The 17820-nt window shown below is 38.9% G+C and overlaps 1 protein-coding gene across 6 annotated transcripts in view; it reads right to left on the bottom strand.

Moving 5' to 3' along the window:
* The window catches only part of INO80D (INO80 complex subunit D), a 72003-nt gene that overhangs the window by 11690 nt on the left and 42493 nt on the right, over positions 1 to 17820 (bottom strand). For all 6 annotated transcript variants that reach the window (XM_060623157.3, XM_060623161.3, XM_060623156.3 and 3 more), the window contains 5 exons: positions 15504 to 15728; positions 9697 to 9806; positions 7732 to 7865; positions 1863 to 2080; positions 1016 to 1173 (listed from right to left, as the gene is read on the bottom strand). In XM_060623157.3, the coding sequence (XP_060479140.1) occupies positions 1016 to 1173; positions 1863 to 2080; positions 7732 to 7865; positions 9697 to 9806; positions 15504 to 15728 (845 nt within the window). The remainder of the gene's footprint in view (positions 1 to 1015; positions 1174 to 1862; positions 2081 to 7731; positions 7866 to 9696; positions 9807 to 15503; positions 15729 to 17820) is intronic.

Here is a 17820-nt window from a genome sequence, read left to right as displayed (position 1 = left end):
GGCCCCACGGAAAAGGGAAGCTTCCAGGGACTAGACTGGAAAGAAAGAGTGAAAGAGTAATCTGCAGGGCAGGCCTGAGAGGTCAAGCTGTCCTGCAGCCTGTATCTTCAGTTTACTTACAGCAGTGTCTAAGCCCAGCTGGCCAAAGCGTTAAATTCGTAAGGATTCTTCTAAGCATTACCGACTTAAAATGCATGGTGGCCGTCTGATTACACATGTTTTTACCTGAAGTTATGTCAAAATCATTACAACAGAAAATATATCATATTGGTTCGGACTGGAGACAAAAAGCCATGCAAGAGTCCCCTCGGTGCTTCTGCTCCTGAACTCTCTCCTCCAGCAGGAGGGCGGCCGTAGAAGACGGGAAAAGAGAGAGGCGGCGCAACCGGGAGCTGAGCACTCACTCGCACTCAGTCCTCTCCAAAACGCTTCTGTGTGTTTCCCGCTAGTCCTGCTCCCCTCATGCCAGTTTTCGAGACGAAAGCCTGGGGGCTGCCACTGACTTCGTCTCCAACATTAAACATCTCTAGAGTTAGGAACTTGACTAGTCACCAGAAAAATATCCAGTTTTTAATGGTGAAAGAAACTTTCTAAGGGCATAAAAGGTTTTCCCTGAAAGCACCACAGAACTGGTGGGATTAAAGCAAACTTCGTTTTAGAAAAGTGCACTTCAACTCAAGTACAGGGTGGGGTACTGGAATAGGACGAGTTCTAAAAGGCTTCAGTAAACTCAAGTTTAAGATGTTTTTGTTGAAAAATAGAGTAAAATGACTCATTTGAAAGGGACAAAGTTAACAACCTAACAGTTGAATGATCAACCTACTAAGCCTATTAATTTGGCTAGTTGGACAAACCGCACTCCTCACCTTCTGAAAGCAGGGTAAAATCGGTTTAGCAGGGTTGCATTTTCTAATTACGGTGGAAGACACTATGTGTGAGGAGGAATACTTCACAAACACTATTTCCCTTTTTAAAAACTCATTCAGCCTTCTTGAATCAAAAAATTGAGCCATACCTTCAAAAAAATCAAAATCTTGTAAGTCATCAGGCAGCCGTGGCAGGACGTCTGAAAAGTCCTCCTGGTTCAATTCCAAGTCATGTGGAATGTCAGTGATCTCATTGGCAATGTCGTCCGGCAACTCATCAGCACTCAGCTCCGGCGTGGATGGGCTCCTGGGGAAGAGGACACAGTTGGCCCCATCACGCCCCTTATCCCTTCACACCAGTGTCCCCAAGACACGTTCGTCAAATGTGAAAATGGGAAATCCTAGCTTAAAATGTCTCCTTTTCCTACTTCCAGAAAAGGAAATTTACAAGCAAAAGGAAGACCTGACCATACTCAGTCACATAGCCCCCAAAACCTTCACCCATGTAGGAAGAGAAGGCAACCATTTCGAGATAGCTTTACCTCACATTAGTAGAACAAATCACAATTTTGTGCATTGAGTGTGTCTTCATACTTTTTAGAATTTCAAGTCTAGTCAAATAGTAATTTTTAAAAAGTGAAATGGACAAATAAAACTGAAATGTCTAGCTGAAACAGAAGCCTCATTCGACTGGTCAAAATGCTTAACTCCTGCCAAAATCAGTAAGGTATCAGATTTCTGACGGAACATTTCTGTCGAAACATATATGGAATTTCTGCTAAAGCAGAAAAATCTGAGGGCAGACAATTAAATTCTCAATTTCAGCATCTGCTTTCTGTGTTACAGTCAAAAACTTTATTTCAGATCTCACCCAGTCAGGTATTTGGTAAATTACATTGAAGACTACAAGGTCTAGGCTCGTCTATCGAATGGCTTCGGGGGCCGAGCTGCAACGCTACAGAGATGATGCTAGGTGTTGTGAGAACCATCACTGACCGGATCTGAGCGGTCTCCACTGGCAGTGAGACGCTGGTGGGCATGCTGAGGTTCCCTTGGGGGACTGCAGGGGGAATGGGTTTTTGGGGTCGACGAGGTCCACGCCGTCTCTTCTTCTTGTGTTTTTTGGTAAGTGCAGGAGGCTTGGTTTTTTTCCTGGGTTTCCTCTGCTGCTGGTGCTGAACTTTACGGGAGCTATCTCCTCTCAAGAAATTATCCTTTGAAATGAACAAATGGGTAGTTTTAAACTGAGAATGTTTGGGAAAAGCCTGAGAGCTATCTGAAAAAATTACTCCCATCTCTTAACATTCTATAGAATGCCTAAAACATACTGTATACCTACAGCAAATATAACCATAAGTAAATGAGTAAAGAATTCATTTTTTTAACTTAATTCAAATTAATCCAAATCAATACATACAGTTCACCCCACATTTAAGGACACTGTGAGATTTTGGCAGGCTGAGAGGGAGGTGTGGGTGGGTAGAAGGAATAGGGGGAAAAAAAAAAGACACTGTGATAGGTGTTGTAGTGTTTAAAAAAAAAAAAAAAAAAACCAGAATGAATGCAATGTAATTGCATTCTCAAAAGAACTTACTATTTCATGGAAAGAACAAGAATATAAGTATACATAAATACAGTACAGAGAAAATAGGGCAATAATGGCATAAATACCTTCCATGCATGTACAAAAGGAAAATCAATTACTTTTAGTTTTGTGGGATTAAAAGATAAGTAGGATTTTAAGTCACTGGGGTAAGGGGAAGATCATTCTATAGTAATGACACTCACAAGACAAAAAGAACAGCAAATAATTGGGTATGACTGGTGCTTGGGGTATGGTGTAATGGAGGATGGAATATAAAAAGTAAGCTGTAAAGAAGGTGAGGACCAGATCACGTACGACTTTGATTACCATGTTCAGGATTTTCAGCTTCATTTTATAGGCAATGGGAAATGATTTTTGATGAAAGGAGTAACATAACTTGACAAATGCTTTAAAGGGATTCACTACGCTGGCAGCAATGAAACAGACAAGGCAAGAGAATGGAGGCATTATTTCCAATCAGAGGGCCATTTCAACAGTCAATACAAGATAAATGGCTACGGGCAATGTGAGTGGGAATGGAAAAGCAAGGTTCTGTAGGGACAGAATTCTCAAGATGTGACAGCTCCTTGGATGAAGGGAAGAACACTCTAACACGTCTCTCTAGGGTTTCTAGGTTGGGAGACTGTTAGATGATACCATTAGTTGGAACAGAGCACACAGCAGAATATGGACTCAGAAGAGAAGTTAAGGAATTCAGCTTGGCTCCCATATAATTTGAGGTACGAAGATGTCCCAGGAGATAGAGGAGGAAATGGTATGAGGGATAAAGAAAGGGATGGAGATGTAGCTTCAGAAATCATGACACCGTAAAAGCCCTTCAAGTAATTTACATGGACCAGGGAGACAAGGTAAAGAGAGAAGACAAAGGGACCGCAGCTTTATATAACTGCTGCTACTCACTTGAGTGAACAAGGTAAGAACCAGCAAGGAGGAACAAGAGATTAACAATATAACCAGCTTTCTTCATCGGCCACCCTTCAATCTGAATACTGCATTTCATCAGTTCCAAGGTACATTTTAGTATTTCTGCAACTGGGCTGCAACTGCTGTTGGCCCGGTGATGGTCATTATAGTTGGCATGGTCTATGTACGTGCGGGGGTGACAACAGTTCTTTGTACCGTCACTGTTTGACCCAAGGCATGTGCATTGTTGGTTTCACATGAAGAGGGAAAACTGTTGTGTGTACAAAAGCACGAAGAGTAGCTGAGGGCATAAAACTGTCATTAGTGAAGCAGATACTCATTGAAGAGCTGACCGCAATTCCTTTTTTTTTTTTTTTTGCAAAGCAACAACCAAATGAGAAAGGAAAATAACCACAAGGTAGACAAAGCTGTATCAAAGATGATGATGTAGAAACTACCTCCTTTTCTATCTCAAGTAATTCAGTTGAAATCAGGAGTATTAGAGAAAATAAAAATCTATGTCTAACTAAGTCTAAAGAAGCTATTTTGATACATATAAAACAAAAATTGTAAAAGGGGCGCCTGTGGCTCAGTCAGTTAAGCATCCAACTCTTGATTTCCGCTCAGGTGACAATCTCAGTCATGAGATCAAGCCCCACATCGGACTCTGTGCTGAGCATGCAGTCTGCTTGGAATTCTCCCTCCATCCCTCCTCTGCTCACGTACTCTCTCACTCTCTCTCTCTCTCTCTCTCTAAAATAAATAAATAAACTTAAAAACAAAAAAAAAAACAAAAATTTTAAGTGGTAAGAAGTGCACTGTGCAGCATTTTTAAATTTCTTGGTGGTATACAAAATGGTGATTTTTACAACTGAAAGTATAAATCCAGGAAATCTAAAAGAAGTTTAAAACTAGCCACATACTTAAATCTAAACACAATTACAGGGGTTCCTGGGTGGCTCAGTCGGTTAAGCATCCAACTTCAGCTCAGGTCATGATCTCACGGTTCATGAGTTTAAGCCCCGTGTCTGGCTCTGTGCCGACAGCTCAGAGCCTGAAGCCTGCTTCAGATTCTGTGTCTCCCTCTTTTCTCTGCCTCTCTCTCTCTCAAAAATAAACATTTTAAAAAAATCTTTAAAAACAATTACAGACTAAAGTCACAAATGTACAAATTTATAAAACAAACAAAAAAACAAAGAAAGGCTGTTTCCTATCCTCTAATAGTCCTTTTTAGCTCAATACTTTAGTTCTACTTTTATCGTATCCATCATTTAATTCAATAGTAACTAAGCAACCACCAGTACCCACCAGGATGCTAGGCATCCATCCAGGCTTTCCCTCTAGGACCAGCAGAGACGTTAAGCAGGAGAGTCTGTCCAGCTCAAGATACACTAGTCCTACTCATAAGACACTCCAGTACCACCTGGTTCTAGTTCTAGGTGTGTGTCTTATTCTCCTAAGCTTGTGCAGCCCGGCAATATTCTTGGTAATGTGCCAGGCAGTCCCCACAGAACTGCTCCAGAATGAGGCCCTGCCATGCTCTTGGTAGTCCCCCACGAAGCTCCCCCACAGAGGTGGCGCCCCTATGCCTTAGCGGCTTTCCTAATGCCAACTGTTCACTGCCTCCACTATTTGCAAACACTCTTCACTCTCAACTTTCTCACTGCCTCATTCTACTTCCATGCCAGGATGCTGCATTTACTAACTTACCATCTGTTGTCTGGTCTCATAGCCATTGAATTACATGTTCTGTGTGACAGCCTGGATGTCCTGTAGCTTCAGCTCCTACCAATGACTGTCCTGTCCAGCGCTTGAGTCTAATTCTGAATCTCAACCTCTCCCGGCCATGCGTCTAACTATCCAACAATCACTTATTGAGCACCTTTGTTCTAAGCACTGGGGATACGGCAATGGACAAAAAATGTTCCTGCCTTTGTAAATGTTATGTTCTAGTAAAAGGATACTGACAATAAATAAAATAGTAAGTAATACAATGAGACAGACATAAATGTTAGGAAGAAAAATAAGGTAGAGTCTGAGGATAAAAAGTGACTGGGCAGAGAGGAAGTGAAAGGCTTCTTTGATGACGTGACATTTGATCAGAAACCCGAATGAAATGAAGGAGAGAGGCATGTAGAAACCAAGGAAAAGAACATCCTAGGAAAAGAGAAAAAAAACAAGTGCAAGGCCCACGAGGTGAGAGCATACTTCAAGGGTTGAAGAAACAGCAAGAAGGCCAATGTTGCTGAAACTCTGGAAGTAAGGAGAGGGTACAAGATGAAGCTGGAAAAATTACAAGGGCCAGATCAGGAAGTCTCACAGGCCGTGATAAGAATGTTAGATTTGGGAAAAAAAAAAAAAAAAAAAATGTTAGATTTGATTGTGGATGTGCTGGAAAGCCATTGGAAGGTTTTGACCAGGGAACTAAAGTGTTCACAAGTGCATTCTCTAAAAGGTCTCTAGGGGCGTCTGGGTGGCTCAATGGGTCAGTTAAGTGACTCTGGCTCAGGTCATGATCTCATGGCTCTTGAGTTCGAACCCCGTGTCGGGCTCTGCGCTGACAGCTCGGAGTCGTGAGCCTGCTTCGGATTCTATGTCTCATTCTCTCTCTGCCCTTCCCCTGCTTGTGCTCTGTCTCTCAAAAATAAATAAATGCAAAAAATAAAAAAAAATTTTTTTTTAAATAATAAAAGGCTTTTATAAGACATCCTGGAAAATGTGAATTTACAGGGACAGGAAAACATCAGTGGAGATACTTAGGGGTAGACTACAGAGGGGTAGCACAAGAGAATTTGGGGGGATTGACAGCAGATCTTGATTATGGTGGCGGTTCTATAACCGGATGGATGCACTGTCAATCTCACAGCATTGTGCACCAAAGAGTGGATTTTACTGCACATAAACTCAAAGGAAGTGGGACACACACAGCCTACTCGGACTGCTGTGTGAACAGGACATCTGGGTGCAGATAAGAAGGGGGCAATAAGAAGGAGACCAATTAGGAGACTATTACAATAATCCAGACCAATTCGAGAGCAGAATGGTAGCAGTGGAGTTGGCAAAACGTGTCTGGATTCAAGACAGTTTGAAAGCAGAGCCAAGAGATCTGCATAGGTTTTATCACCCAGTATTAAGTCTCTCGCTGGGGGACTGATGGGGTACAAACGCTGCTATACTCAGACGTAATCTTTAACTTACAACAGTCCTTGTGACACATTTAGCTGGTGGCAACACCAGGATCATAGCCTTAGACTATGAGGTCCTGGTCCAATGGCCATTCAGTCACCCTGCTGCTCCCCTGAAACTGTAAAATGCTTGCAGAGGGAAAGAATTGTCTTACTCAGCTTTTTCACACATATACCTTGCATACTACCTTGCAAATAGCAGAACTCAGCAAGTATCTAGGTAAAAATAATAAAAATGCACTTTTTAAAAATAATGATGTAATTCAGATAGTCCACTAATTCAGACTTACCTCTCCTTCCAAATTACTCTGAATTAATTAGGGCTTATGATACTAGCATTAACAGAAGCAATAGTTAAGTTCCACAGAATTATAGAAAGGGTTGGCTTTTGGCTGAAATCTTATCAAATATCCAAGACATTCACAGAATTGAATATAAAAAAGCAAAAATCTAAAGAAATGGGGCGAAGAAAGCTTGAAAAATGTTAAGTGTAAGAAAATGTACCTTAAGGCAAAGAGAGGTATAGAATAAGGATAGATAATAAACAAAATAACTATATGTTAGTAACTACTAAATACCTTCTAGAATAGTTTTTTTTTTTTAACTTATTTTTAATTTATTTTTTGAGAGAGAGACTGGGTGCATGTGACTGGCCCACCCAGGCACCCCTAGGACAGGTTTTTTTAAATTTTTTTTTTTAATGAGGCTATGAAGGGACACCTGGGTGGCTCCGTCAGTTAAGGATCCAACTTTTGATTTTGGCTCATGATCTCACAGTTCATGAGATTAAGTCCCACAGTGGACTCTGTGCTGACAACAGGGAGCCTGCTTCAGATTGTCTTTCTGCCCCTCCCCTGCTGAAGCTCATTTTCTCTCTCTCTCAAAATAAATAAATAAGCATTATTAAAAAAAAAAAAAAAAAAACACCCACTCTTTAAAAACAGTAATAAAAATTTAAAAATGAAGCTATGAAATTTACTCAATGGGTCATGACAAGTATGTTTACATATTATATATTACATTATATTACATTACATTATATGATATGATATGATATATGATATTTTATATATTTACATACAGTTTGTACCAAGTCACAAAATATTTTCTACTGTGGACTGCTATCCAAAGTTTGAAAGTCTCTGCTGCCGAAAATAAAATCTGAACTCACCATTTTTTTGGCATGTTCTTCACACAGAGGGGTCTGGTGTGTAATGTCAAACACGGGCACAGAGCACTGCTGTCCGTCTGCAAACTTGGCCGTGCAACTTGAGAAAAGCTGCTGAGAGCGGTTCAAGAGGATATCTGTGTTTTTCAAAGTTAAGAATGTAATACACTGAAACTCAAATTACTTTTTAAAATTTGTATATAAAATCTGCTTCTTCCCTTATGTTTAGCAAGTAATACATTTTCTTATCTATAAAAGCTAAAGAAGGAACCCAACTACTGATGTGGGAAAATGGTAATTGTTGAATCTATCAGAAGATAAAAGAGTCTGTTTTGCTAAAGGGCTCCTAATAGGTGTCTCTTTAATAGCCTTTCTGATTTTTGTTATTTGGAAAAAGGAGGGTCGTTTAAGTCTTCACACACTATTAAAAGTTGCACTATAATGGTAAAAAAAACAAAAACAAACAAAAAAAAACTTTAAGGAAAACTTTTTGTATACAATCCTCAGTAAGAATGGGGCACCTGGGTAACTCAGTCGGTTAAGTGTCCCAACTTCAGCTCAGGTCATGATTTCCTGGTTCATGAGTTCCAGCCCTGCGGCCGGCTCTGTGTTGACAGCTCAGAGTGTGGAACGTGCTTCAGATTCTGTCTCAGTCTACCACTGCCCCTCCCCCGCTCACCCTCTGTCTCTCTCTCTCTCTCTCAAATACAAATATTCTTTAAAAAGAATAAAAATTTTAATTATATTTTAATTCTAAAAAACTCATCGATCCAAATTTGGATTTTTCATTTAGCATTTCCAACACAAAACTCAAACTTACAACTTATGAAAACTTACTTTTAGATCAAAACCATACCATTAAAATTGGAACATCAGTTTTATTTATTTATTTTTTTAATAATGCTTTTACTTTTATTCTGGAGAGAGACAGCGTGAATTGGGGAGAGGCAGAGAGAGAGGGAGACACAGAATCCAAAACAGGCTCCAGGCTCTGAGCTGTCAGCACAGAGCCCGACGTGGGGCTTGAATTCGGGAATGGTGGGATCATGACATGAGCTGAAGTTGGATGCTTAACTGACTGAGCCACCCAGGTGCCCCAGAACATCAGTTTTATATCATAAACATTTTTAAGCATCCAAACTTTTAGCCCCTGGCTACATATTCTAAGACTTATTTTATACCTATCAAGAAAGTACCCTTCTGTTTTTCCTTTTTGCTTTTATAGTTAAGGCGATTTATAAAACTACATAGAAAGTGATGCTGAAAACGTGAAAATTTAATCCCAAGAACAGAAAGGAAGGCAAAAAGTCAAAGACAATAAAGAACAAGTAACTGCTACTGTATAATTTTTTAAATGCTACTCAATTTTAGATGTTTAATAAAACTGAAAATAGTAAGACTTCATAACCAGCCTGAATGAAACCCTTTTACCACAGGTTTCCTTCTAGTATATTCTGTCTTAATGTATCTTTTTTCCCAGTCAGTGAAGTTCATCCTTCCTTCATTTCAAATCAGCACTGTACCCAACACAAAAAGCAAACTATTCCCAGAGCAAAAGGCACACTGTAAAACTGTATAACTTTCTTGGAAGATTAAAAACAGTTTTTGAATAATATGATTTGATTTTTCCATCAATTGAGTGTTATATATAGTTGCTTCTTACAAGCTACTTAAGAGGCACCACAAGAACCAGAATTCTGTTAACAAAATTTAATCAAGTGCCAGTCACTGGAAGAATCTGTTACTTGCCATCAATTTTGCCAATTTTGATGTAATTCTTGAAAAAGAATCACAATGATGTAAGCAGAAAAAAAGTATCCAGAAGACATCATGAAAATTAGAAGTTATATAAAAATTATTTTGAACATCAAATAGTTATGATTTCAAAAGTCATTCACGTGGCTTAAGAATGAAATATGAACCTGAATGAGTTAATACTTTTCAATGCCCACTCAATTAAGAGGATACGTTGGAAACAATGTCTGGTGAATGGAAGGGCTTTGTTAGGGCACTGTTCACCCTTCACGGTTCCACTGCATGCTGCTGGTTCCACCTCCCTCAACTTGGTCCGGCTTATGCTAAGGAAGGAAAAACACATTAATTTTTAAAAAATGCGTTAGGAATCCAGGGCAACTTTTCAACACTATGTTAGCAGAGTGTAACACCAACATTTTACTTTTCCACATTCATTAAATGAAAGGTAAATATGAGTTGCAATGACCAGTTCCAATATTTCCCTAATTTACCGACAAAAGAAATAATTATAAATGATTTCCACTATGTCTGGGTTTTTTTCTTTCTTAAGTGACATTTTGGTTCCTTTTACTTCACAAAGAGGCAACAAGTAGACAAAAGTGATCAAGAACATGAGACTAGATTAATCGGGTCTAATTCTGAATCTCAGCCCTAACTCTCACTAGCTGTGTGACCTTGGGCAAGTTACTTAGCCTCGCTTAAGTCTCAACTTCCTCACCTATAAAGTGGAGACAGAGTACCTTTCTTTAGTGGACAGGTAAGCACCAAGATACAACACATCCAAAATACTTATCATAAGTAGCAGATGGTAGGATACCTAGTAAACAGTCCATGGCTGTTAGTTGCTGGTATTATTATCATCATCAGATTTGGGTCATGTCAAGCTGCTGAACAGTAAATGTGCAAAAAACTTGATCTATGATGTGAGGAAAGGGTTAATGATATGCAGAAATGATTGATTTGCCCTCATCTTCCAAAATGAACTCACTTTGGATATATTCTTTTAACTTTTTATAGTATGTGCAACTCCATCTTTCATTAAATGTTATCTCCGCTTGGCACATTCAATGTTTCAATGTTTAAATCTTGTTTTTAAATTTACGAATAGGCAATGTGTTCACATGGTTCCAGAAAAACCAAAGAATAAAAACCAAGCAGTGGAGAGTCTCCTTTCTCCCCTTGTCCCAATTTGCAAGTTCCTACTCCCTCTATAGTTAGTATTCATTTTATTAGTTTCTGGATCTTTCCATAGTTTTACACAAACATAGAAAAAATAAAAATATCCAAATTCTCAGAAGTACAAAACAACCCTGTTTGATTCTATAAAGCATCACAAACTAGTAGGCTTTTACGCACGTCTGAGCGTAGAAAAACAATCTACGTAATACACTGAATCACAAGTCAGGCGTCAAAAACAAAATATCTTTTGAATTGTTTGTTTCTATTATCTAAGGATTTTGATGGAATGGCTTACGCTAATTAGAAGGTCATACAGAACCAAAATTACATATGAATTTATAGCAAATCTAAACAACATTTCTATTATAACTTTCATATAAATAGTAACTGCAAACAGATAACCGTGGGCTGCCAGAGAAGTTGCTTTAATTGAGAGTTCTGTAAGATTTGTCAGAATCACAAGAGTGGGGAAGTGGGCCATTAACTTCAGCTCTGTAAAAAGGATACACAATTTCAAATAAAGGAAGCTTTACTATTTTGGCAGCTTAGCCCAAATTCTCTTGGTCTAGATTTAAATAGCAGGTAGTTCTCTATGCTGAATGGATAATTTTTGTAGAACACTTTTTAATAATTCACTCAGCCATCTACCAAACCTAGGGTAGAGCACATTCCCTCGTTTTCTTTATCCTACACTTCAAAAGGAACCACCGGGTTTCATTTTTTAAAATTGCTGATCTATGTCTTAAACAGCAAAATAAAGTCAGTATAAATAAACTCAAAGTCAGAATTTCAATATGCCCCTGGATAATTAAGGTAAAAATGCCTGACATTAGATCTATTTTATTATCCAGATAATCCCAACAAAACAAAGGGAGAATTACCAAAACATTTTGATGTTTTTATTTATTTTTTATTTTACTTTTTATTTTTTAAAATTTATATCCACGTTAGTTAGCATACAGTGCAACAATGATTTCAGGATTAGTGCCCCTTACCCATTTAGCCCATCCTCCCCCCAACAACCCCTCCAGTAACCCTCAGTTTGTTCTCCATATTTATGAGTCTCTTCTGTTGTGTCCCCCTCCCTGTTGTTTTTTTTTATCTTTTTAAATGTTTTTATTTATTGTTGAGACAGAGAGAGAGAGCATGAGCAAGGGAGGAGCACAGAGAGAGGAAGACACAGAATCCAAAGCAGGCTCCAGGCTCTGAGCTGTCAGCGCAGAGCCCGACGTGGGGCTCAAACTCACGGACTGTGAGATCATGACCTGAGCTGAAGTTGGATGCCCAACTGACTGAGCCACCCAAGCGCCCCTACTGCCTGTTTTTATATTATTTTTGTTTCCCTTCCCTTACGTTCATCTGTTTTGTCTCTTAAAGTCCTCATATGAGTGAAGTCATATGATTTTTGCCTTTCTCTGACTAATTTCACTTAGCATAATACCCTCCAGTTCCATCCACGTAGCTGCAAATGGCAAGATTTCATTCTTTTTGATTGCCGAGTAATACTCCATTGTATATATATATCCCACATCTTCTTTATCCATTCATCCATCGATGGACATTTGGGCTCTTTCCATACTTTGGCTATTGTTGATAATGCTGCTATAAACATGGAGGTGCATGTGTCCCTTCGAAACAGCACATCTGTATCCGTGAATAAATAAATGCCTTAGTAGTGCAACTGCTGGGTCATAGGGTAGTTCCATTTTTAGTTTTTTGAGGAACCCCCATACTGTTTTCCAGAGTGGTTGCACCAGCTTGCATTCCCATTGATGTTTTTAATATGAAAACACTCACTACAAGCTTCTCTTTTGTGTGATTAGATGTCCCTTTAACAATAGTTTCTACACAAACAGCACTAGTCTCTCTATTGTGGCTACGAGGTAGTTCAATTAGAGTTTACATACTTTAAAAGCTATTTCAGTGGCTTATTCCACATATTCACCAACATATATGACAAAGTTATTAGATGAGAAAGAATAATGTTATTCAGGGGCACCTGGGTGGCTTGGTTGGTTGGGCGGCTGACTTCAGCTCAGGTCATGATCTCATGGCTCATGAGTTCAAGCCCCACGTCGGGTTCTGTGCTGACAGCGCAGAGCCGGGAGCCTGCTTCAGTTTCTATGTCTCCCACTTTCTGCCCTCACCCTCACTCATGTTCCCTCCCTCCCTCCCTCTCTCTCTCTCAAAAATAAACATTTAAAAAAAATGTTTTTTTAAAGAATAATGTTATTCAGCTTATATCCAAGCTATATTTTAAAAGGCTACCTATTAAAAGGCAGCCACTAAAGTTTTAATTTCTAAAATATTTTAAAAGCAGCTTTTTAAATCTCTTTTGTGGAACCGGTCTTTGAAAGCAAAAATATCAAATAGAGGGCATTATCCACCTGACACTGATTTTTGTGAACCTAAAATATAATGTAAACTAACAAGTTACCAATCACCAACAAATGATTATGGCTCATTGCTAAATGAGTACCAGTGATGCACTGGGCAACAGACTTTTTACTAATCTTTAGTGACATAACCAAAAGGCGTCTTGGTATTTGGTTAGTAATATTTAGTTATCATGACGTTTTTAAAACATCACTAACAGTGGTTTGGGAACTTTTCTGAAAAAAAGCAGTCAGGGGGACCTTGATTCTACCAGCTAAAAATCATAGATAAATAGTTTTCTACACAAATACTAAATTGTCCCAAACTCCGAGTACAGTCCCTTACATCTTTGACAAGGTCATAATAACATACTAGATTCAAAGTATACAGTGCTCTACATACAAACTGCTTCATGCTGGACAAAACTAAAGTTTCTACTGAAATGATACGCTTGCCAAGCATTATGTAAATGTTAGATAGCGTTATTTTAAACCTATGTCAAACCAAGTGAATTCTTTCAACAAATAGAGAACAGGCATGTTTAATTCTATTCATCTGTTCAACACTAGAGATTTAAGAACAAAACGTACATTGTTCCTGCCCTCACAAAAATTACTGTCTGACAGAAATATTAGTATACGATTCTACAATGAAGCAGAGCTCAATAAGCACATGTAACAGGGGGACCAAACACAGTCAGTGGAACATGGGAATTTCTCTCCGAGAAGGCTAAGTCAGTAAGTGAGGACCTGACGAATGTTACAGAACGGACACTACCTACCCCCGCCCCTACAGAGGAGCAGGAACTGTGAGTGAGGGAGAATACTAGAGGCAGCAATCATTATGTAGGTTTATTAACTAGACATACAAGCTTTCAAACAACTCTAAATATGCCAAGAAGCAGAAAACTCTGAAGGGTATAGTTATCTTTTGGATAGATGCCATTAAAAAGTAGTTTTTTTTTAATAGCAAATATAATGAAAACCAAAATACACAAAACTAAAAAATAGATATGTAAGAAATATGATCAGTATCTGAAAATCAAAGGTTATTTTTCTTAGTTTTGTCTGTTTTAAACCCCTATTTCCTCAGTGACTTATGAGCACTAGAGAAAAATTGGAATATATAGACTATAAATTTTTTCAAACTTTATCAATAATCCTACCCTCTGAGATAGCCACTGCTAATATTTTGGCATAAAACTCCTAAAAGTGTGTGTGTGTGTGTGTGTGTGTGTGTGTCTCAAGGTTGTTATCTGAAAAAAATAAGTAAAAAGTGTGAAATAATAAACTCAATCAAGAACCGTGCCTTCTAAATTTGAAAATTATTTCCTTAATTAAATATGAAGATATTTTGGAAACTTTTAATTCAACTAAGCTAGTAGTTTCAAAAGGTACATAACCTAAATAAGTAATTACAATTAAGTTTTCACCACCTAAACTAATTTCCAAAATGGTAATAATACTACAATTTCTTCACTGAAATATCAGATAGCTCTACATTTCCAATATATGGATTTTCATTTAAAAATAGTATCACACATTATAAATCATGTTTTCAAAATAATTTTTAAGAACACAAGGGAATGGCTAGGATATATTCTTAAGGGAAAAAACTGGACACATAACTCTTAAACAGTATGGATCCAATTTTGCTTAAATACATACTTAAAATTTAAGGAGTCCAAAGACTAATTATGAAGTCATTAAAAATCGTGTTTTAAAGAACATCAGGAGAAAATGGCAATAACTCAATGTTAAGTGGGGAAAAAAGCAGGAAACAAAATATGCATATAGCATGATCTCATTTTTCCTTTTTAATACAAATGCATGGCTCCCTGGAGACTTCATACACACGCAAACACACACGTGTGTACACACAAACAGAAGAAAAGACTAGAAGGAAACAACCAAAATATTTACAGTGCTCATTCTTTGTTTTCTGCATGGTGATATTATGGAAAAGTTCCCCTTCTTTTTTCTACATTTTTCAAATTTACAAAGCAATTACCTGGACTAGAAACAGAAAAGAGATTTTCCCTAAAAGAAATGCAATGGAATAAAGTATTTTGAAGACATAATATGTGAGAAAGAAAATTTTTAAATAAGAAGTAAAATATGTAAAATGCTACTTTCGTGGTTAAAAAAAAACCCCATAAACACTACTTCTAAATAATACATGAAATTTGAAAGCATCGTTATTTTTGTAAAGACAGGTGGCACTCTCCAATACTTCACTAAATAAATTCATCTGGCGGAGCCACAGCAATGCTTCTACTGGCAGCTCGTGGTGCTGTTATTTTGCCACCTGTACAACCCTCTGAGCAACAAAACCAAGGTGCAATGCTTCGACATTTCAGGTTTAAATGCCCACTGCCCACTGTGTCTCCGCTATCCACTCAACAAAACACAGAAGCCAGACAGAGACGAGTTCCTTACAAACAGGTGGCTGCCTAGGGCTCTAACCTGGTTCGGCTGCACGCAGCTCTCTGCAGTTCCTGGATTAACTGACCGGTACACTCGGGTTCTCTGCTGGCCGCCTGCAGCAAGGCTTTCCTAAACGTGTGCCGGCATTTCTTTTGACGAGATTCTGCCCGCTCCAGGCGGCAGAGGTGCTTATATTTCTGCTGAAAGTAAGTGCAAAGTTGGGTCACCCTGGAGCTCCTACTCTCCGTATCATCGTCATCTGACCTGGAAAGCGCAGGGAGAGAAGTGAAAACCTGATTAAGTGTGAGGCTCATTGGAGAGGGGAAAAGCAGGTCAAGACGCTGGCCGACATGGGGTAAAATCCGTGGCAGGTGAGCATATGCTTAACAAAATTAGAGGATGAGAATTCCAGGAGAGCTGGAAAGTACCGTATTTCGACAACAAGTAAGGCAGCAGAGACAACCCAACGCTTTCAGAACCTTCTTAGCATCTCCTCGTTAGACACTTCATGCATCAGTGTCTTCTAAATTTCAGGTGACTTGGGGTTCTTGGGATTCTTGGGAAGAAAATCATGTTACCTTGCTTACTAAAAGTCTGAGTAAATGACACAGCAGTTATGAGGAAACACTCAGCAAATTTCATAAAAGATAGGTCATACCAGAAATAGAGCAGTGAATTCCTGCAGCACCTTCTCAAAGAGCTGCCCTTTTATGTGTGCTGGTTTTAACTACTCTTTTCTCGCTAAGCACTTAAAGAATTTTGATTGCAGGGATCACAACCATTCCACAGTATTTTTCATTTTACCTTTTTAACCACAGAAGATATCCTAAACAACATTTCACGTGTCATGGATTACACAGAGGTTTTTCTGTCATGATGGTAATTTCGAGCGGCCAGTGGACCCCCGCTAGCCTGCTACCTTGAAAAGGATGCTGAGGCCACATCGAGACTCAACAAGAGTGCTGTGGTAGGCGGGTAGTGTCTACCCTGGTGAGGTTAAAAAGGTCACTTTTCTATGGAACAAATGTAATCTCACCTTTTACTCTGAGGAATAATGCACACCAGACTCGAAAACTGACCCAGGTTACTTTACCTTCTTCAAACAGCACGTATGTGATACTACAGACTATTTATTATTTTACTGATCTTCTGTAAATCATTGCTTGGCTTCTCTTAACTTCCTAAGTGATATCATTCCCTTTCGTTTCAAAATAGTCTATAGGTGGCTACTTTGCAAATTTCCAGTCTAAGAAGTAAGTCCTGAGAAACAAGTTCTCTTCGGTATAGTCTCTACTACAAATATACCAATTGAAGGATCTTATTCAATCTTTTCATTTATTCAACACTCAACTTTGCTGTGTGTCTATTATGTTGAGTACCATAGAGGAGAAAAAAAAATGTAAGCAATTATCAATGCGGTTTAGATAGGATGAGCACATACCCAAAGTTAAACAATTCAAAAGACGATCGAAGCAGTAACTAGAACAGTGGGGCAGGCTGACTAATGATTCAAATATCTGACCTTAAGTTAGAAAAATCTAGGAGCTTCTCACAATTTGAGATCCCAAGACCTACACTAGATCTACTGAACCAGAATTTCCATGGAATGGGGCCTAGGAATCTTTATTCTGAATTGTTCCCCCAAAGTCCCACAGCAGGATTTCATGCGGGAGCTGTAGTTGAGCCAGTAGGTGCTATTAATATCCTTAACACGAGGCAGAGAACAATAAGTGACAGAGAGAGTTACAGATATGGCTCAAGTGCCACTGAAGTTCACTAGCAAGTATGCTGGATGAGAGGCTTCGTTTTTTTGTTTATAAATGTTTATTTATTTATTTATGTATTTTGAGAGAGGTGGGGAGACAGCGAGAATCCCAAGCAGACTCTGTGCTGTCAGCAAGGAGCCCAATGTGGGGGCTCGATCTCAAGAACCCTGAGATCATGACCTGAGCCAAAATCAAGAGTCAGACGCTTGACTAACTGAGCCACCCAAGCACCCCTGGATAAGAGGCTTCGTAGAGGAGATGACAACAGAGCTGAACCATAAAGAAAGGGCAGAATTTAAAGAGAAGAAAAAGGGCACCTCACAAAGATAAAGGAATACAGGCCAGGCTTTGAAGATGGACAGGATGGGGAACAGTAAGTACTAACTAGCTAGCTTTTGCTAAGGTGTGGGGTACATAGGGGAGTGATGGCGGGAACGGTAAACTTTCTGAACCTAAACTAAACACCAGATGAAAGACTTTCACTTTTATTCTATAGGCAGTGAAGACCCTCATAGAGTTTGAAGAAAATCGGTAACAGTAACAGCTGGGTGCGAGAAAGATGACACCATCGGCAGACGGAAATGAGGAAG

Source organism: Panthera onca, chromosome C1 (genome assembly GCF_046562875.1).
Source record: "Panthera onca isolate mPanOnc1 chromosome C1, mPanOnc1 haplotype 2, whole genome shotgun sequence".
Taxonomy (NCBI): domain Eukaryota; kingdom Metazoa; phylum Chordata; class Mammalia; order Carnivora; family Felidae; genus Panthera; species Panthera onca.
Note: the sequence above shows the minus strand (reverse complement) of the source record. Positions and strands in the feature narration are given on the sequence as shown.